General features: G+C 34.9%; 1 protein-coding gene across 1 annotated transcript; it reads left to right on the forward strand.

Annotated features, from left to right (window-relative positions):
• The first annotated feature begins 317 nt into the window (after nucleotides 1-317).
• On the forward strand, nucleotides 318-1,437 carry LOC8280228 (EPIDERMAL PATTERNING FACTOR-like protein 5). The gene is made up of 2 exons (XM_002517026.4): nucleotides 318-622; nucleotides 734-1,437. The coding sequence occupies exons 1-2, from the start codon at nucleotides 517-519 to the stop codon at nucleotides 982-984; spliced, it is 357 nt and encodes a 118-aa protein (XP_002517072.1). The 5' UTR covers nucleotides 318-516; the 3' UTR covers nucleotides 985-1,437.
• The last annotated feature ends 2,672 nt before the right edge of the window (nucleotides 1,438-4,109 follow it).

Below are 4,109 nucleotides of genomic sequence, written 5' to 3' on the forward strand. Positions count from 1 at the left end.
AATTATTTAATATTAAAGTATAATATGTATTTCTAATTATTATCACTTGATCTAGGTGAAAGTTTCCAAAGAGTAAAACAAATATTAACCAGGTCCCGACACCTAAAATAAACAAAAGCGAAGGTTATGTAAAGTTACCACCCACAATAAGCGTAAATGAGACATCTATTTTACTATTAATTGTCACAATCATTCAGGGTATGTAATATGTACAAGACCCCACCTCAACCCGAGGTTCCCTCTCTTCCTTTGGCCAAACAATAAAACAAAACTTTCACTTCTTTTCTATCTTTTTGGTGTATGTCTTTGACTCGGACTCTCATCCCACACGCTCACACGCAAAAGCTTTTGCAATTATCGCCTCCTCTACCCTCTCCTCCTAATCTTCTTACTCTCTCTAAACCCATACCTCTTTTCTCATTTCAGAAATATATATATATACTCTCTTTTGACGCACAAACACTTGTTATTCTTGTTGCTCTTATTGTTACCGACGTGTTGTTCTCTTTCTTGGCGATGGCCGTTCTACGCTACCGCCACCACAGCCCCCACTTATCAACACTCACTGCCTTCACTTTCTTGCTATTCTTTTCTTCCTCAGCTACTACTCTTTCTCACCTCGGTAAGAAATTTAACGACGGCCCATTAGTTTACTTGCTGAAGTAAGCAAAATCCAGTTCTTGAAATTTAAAGCTAAGTTTAATTTTGAGTGCTTTCTTGAATTCTTCTGCAGGTAATAGTGGGTTTCAAGAAAAAGAAGAAGGGGAAGGAAGTCGGTTAAGGACAACACTTAGTGACAGATTTCTTAGTCAGAAAAGACTTGGAGGACCAGGTTCTTCACCACCCACGTGCAGATCCAAGTGTGGCAGATGTTCACCATGTAAACCAGTTCATGTCCCTATTCAACCTGGTTTAAGTATGCCATTAGAGTATTACCCAGAGGCTTGGAGATGCAAGTGTGGTAATAAGCTCTTTATGCCTTAACAGAATGAGGAAAAAAGAAAAGATGGAACTGGAGAAGTGCGAACAAGAAGAGGGGAAGAAGGCAAGAATTAAACAAGTGGAAAGAAAAGAGTTATCTTTGTTATGTTACTATTTGGGTAACTATTGGTGAAGGAAGGAGGTGGTGGTGATGGTGTAGTGCTTTTCTGTGCTTTTACATATATCATGATGATGATGATTTTGCCACTGGACAAAGGATCGTTGGGAATGTAAGCTTGTAGAGGTGAGATTACCAAGAGAGATCTCTCTTCTTTCTCTATCTTTGTTAATGATCTTTTCTTTTCTTCTTTTTCTTTTTTCTTCTTTTTTTTTTTCTGGGGAACTTGCATTGATCCAAGTTTATTATGCACGAGACAGATTGGAATTAAGTAAAAGCTGTAATTAAGATGATGAGTTTCTTCATAAGAACAAAAGTAGCAATGCTTTAACCTCTCAGCAGTCAGCTCTTAATTTGTACTGATATGTTCAAAGTAGGAAATTTGCTACCATTGAAGTCAACAAATTGAGCACTAAATGAGATTTTAGGTACATAATTATAATGGATGGGCTGCTAGTAATTATACTATTCTGAGTTCTATTCAAGAGTTTGTTTTATACTTAGAATGGTACATTAATAGTATCTAGAGCATGCATTGTACACTATTTTCCTCTCATCAAATCAATGCCACTAGTGAACAAATGAATAATATAGCAAGAAGGGCGTAGCTTGCAGCAGGGAAGAGAGAAACATAGATTTAATTTAGGTGATGAGCCTTTTGCATGTGAACCAAAACATGGGTTTCCATTATAGTATTATGGAGCAGAGAATTGTATTAAAATATAGGAAGAAAATGAAGCATCAAAGGAGAAAGATGGGGACACTACTGTTTGTTTGTTTCGTTTCTAATCTGCAGACTTGCTTTTCTTTTTCTTTTTATATTTGTTTTCCCAAAAGAACATTGATTACAGTCTATAAATGGCATATGTTCTTACTATCTTTTTCCTTGATTTCTCTCTTTTCTTTAAAGTTTTATTCGCTGTAGGGAGATGCGAGAGAGAGCATTCATCATTATCAATGGTCCATGTGTGTGTGTGTTTGTGTGTGTATATACATACATATCTAGCAGTGTTCTTTTCTTTCTTGAATCCATATTGTACCTGAAGCTGAGCCTCCCTATTCATTTCAGACTAGTATCTCAAAATTACCCCTGCTATTATCACTGATTTCCCGCTTTCCTTGGGATGAGGAATGTCAGATCTGAAAGATTAAGGAATTACAGCTCTAATTCCGTGTTGATTAAATGTAATTACTTCCTACTAAGTACTAACACATGATGTGATGCAAACAGAATTATTTTTATTTGGTGCGCGCTCATAGTATTATCTTTTTTTAAGAAAAATTCAAGTAACAACACAGCTAGTGTCAAAATATATATGTAATTTTTTATTCTCCGATGATGAATATTTACTAAGTATAATATTTATATTGATTAAATTATTTATTATCATTAATTATAAGTAATTGAGAATCAATCCATATATATAGTTATTTGATAATAAATATATATAATATTTAGGTTGTAGCTTAAATTTTCTTCCATTTCAACGCTCATGTTCTGATATCAGCATCTAGAAACCAAGATTTGGGAATGATTTATGAATCCACACACTGAATACAAGACTATATTCTTACATTTGCTAGAGAAAAGGAGTTTAATTAGGCTATGTGTAAAGATTAGCCATGAAATCACCTGTCAAAGAAGAAAAAGAATTGATTGGGCACCGCTACGTATCTCGTAACAGTAGATTGGAGGCTGCTCAGCCCCATTCTGGTTAGAAAATGAGCACATGCATGCTGCAGTATCTTCCGGAAGGACATGAACGACTTGAGAGAATCCTTCCGTTAAGGCGCTAATTTGATGTTTGAAAGGTATGTAAAAGGATCGCTGGTTTCTCTGTTTTTGCTTCAGAAAAACTCAGTAGCTATATACCAATCCTAAAATCTTCTAATAATTTGCTATTCAAGCTCGTATTAAAAAGAAGCATGCATGCAAGGACACAAACACAGTCAAAAAAAAAGAAAAAAGAACTGTCAATATGTACTAATTTCCCAGGATTTGAATTAACCCAATCGACATACCAAGTGAAGTAAAAAGTTTGACATGAATTATTTAGCATTTGAATTTTAGTTGTAGATGATTTTGTTAGGATGTGAGAATGTTCATTGACTGGGAGACAATTTGCACTCCGACTTCAGCATGAAGTCTTCCAAAAGATTTTCCTATTTCAAAATATCAGCACATCTTGGCTTAGTGTTGTTTTTTTTTTTTTAACCTTTTAACTATAGTGTAAATGGTAATGAAAGACCCCACAGAAGCCCCCCACCCCACCACCCAACCCTCTCTCCTTGTCCTTTTTATTTTTTGGGTTGCAGCAAAAGAATATAGGTACTTTCCATATAGTACTTCTTTTTGATGACCAGGTAAAGGAACCATATTTATTTATTTTTCATTTTTCAAAAAAAATAAAAATCGTTCTCCTGCTCTGCGTGTGCCAAGTTCATCAACAACCAAATCCATTTCTGTCCAATGGTTTCGATTATAGACCAGTTTGACATTGTATCTCATACAATATAATAAGTTAAAGAAGAATTCAAATCTTATTATATATATATACCGATGATTGTTGATTCTTTTGGTAAGTATGAAGAAGAATAGAATAGAAGTATTCGAGCTAATAACTCGATAGTGGAGGTTTATACTGACCGAATATGAAATTACTGATAATAGTTTGACAGGTTGATTATTTCTGAAAAATGAAAATAAGCATAAAAAGAACACACGAGGGGGACTGAGGCTGTGTGCAGACATAAATTGGAGGAGGAATTCATTTCTCTGTTTGTTTGCATATGGCAGCGTTGTTTATATTGAAACAGGTAATATAATTATAAGAAATTACTGGAAGAAGATAAGTCATACCATAGCATTACTCTTTGCTTTAAATGGCCCCCACCCAGTACTACTGCTGCATCCCTCTCCGCTCCTTTATATCAATCAATCAATCAATCAATCAGTCAGTCAGTCAGTCAATCTAAGGGTTGATATTTGTGGTTTTGCTCATAGAATTTC

The sequence above is a fragment of the Ricinus communis genome, chromosome 9, assembly GCF_019578655.1.
Source record: "Ricinus communis isolate WT05 ecotype wild-type chromosome 9, ASM1957865v1, whole genome shotgun sequence".
In the NCBI taxonomy this organism is placed as follows: Eukaryota; Viridiplantae; Streptophyta; class Magnoliopsida; order Malpighiales; family Euphorbiaceae; genus Ricinus; species Ricinus communis.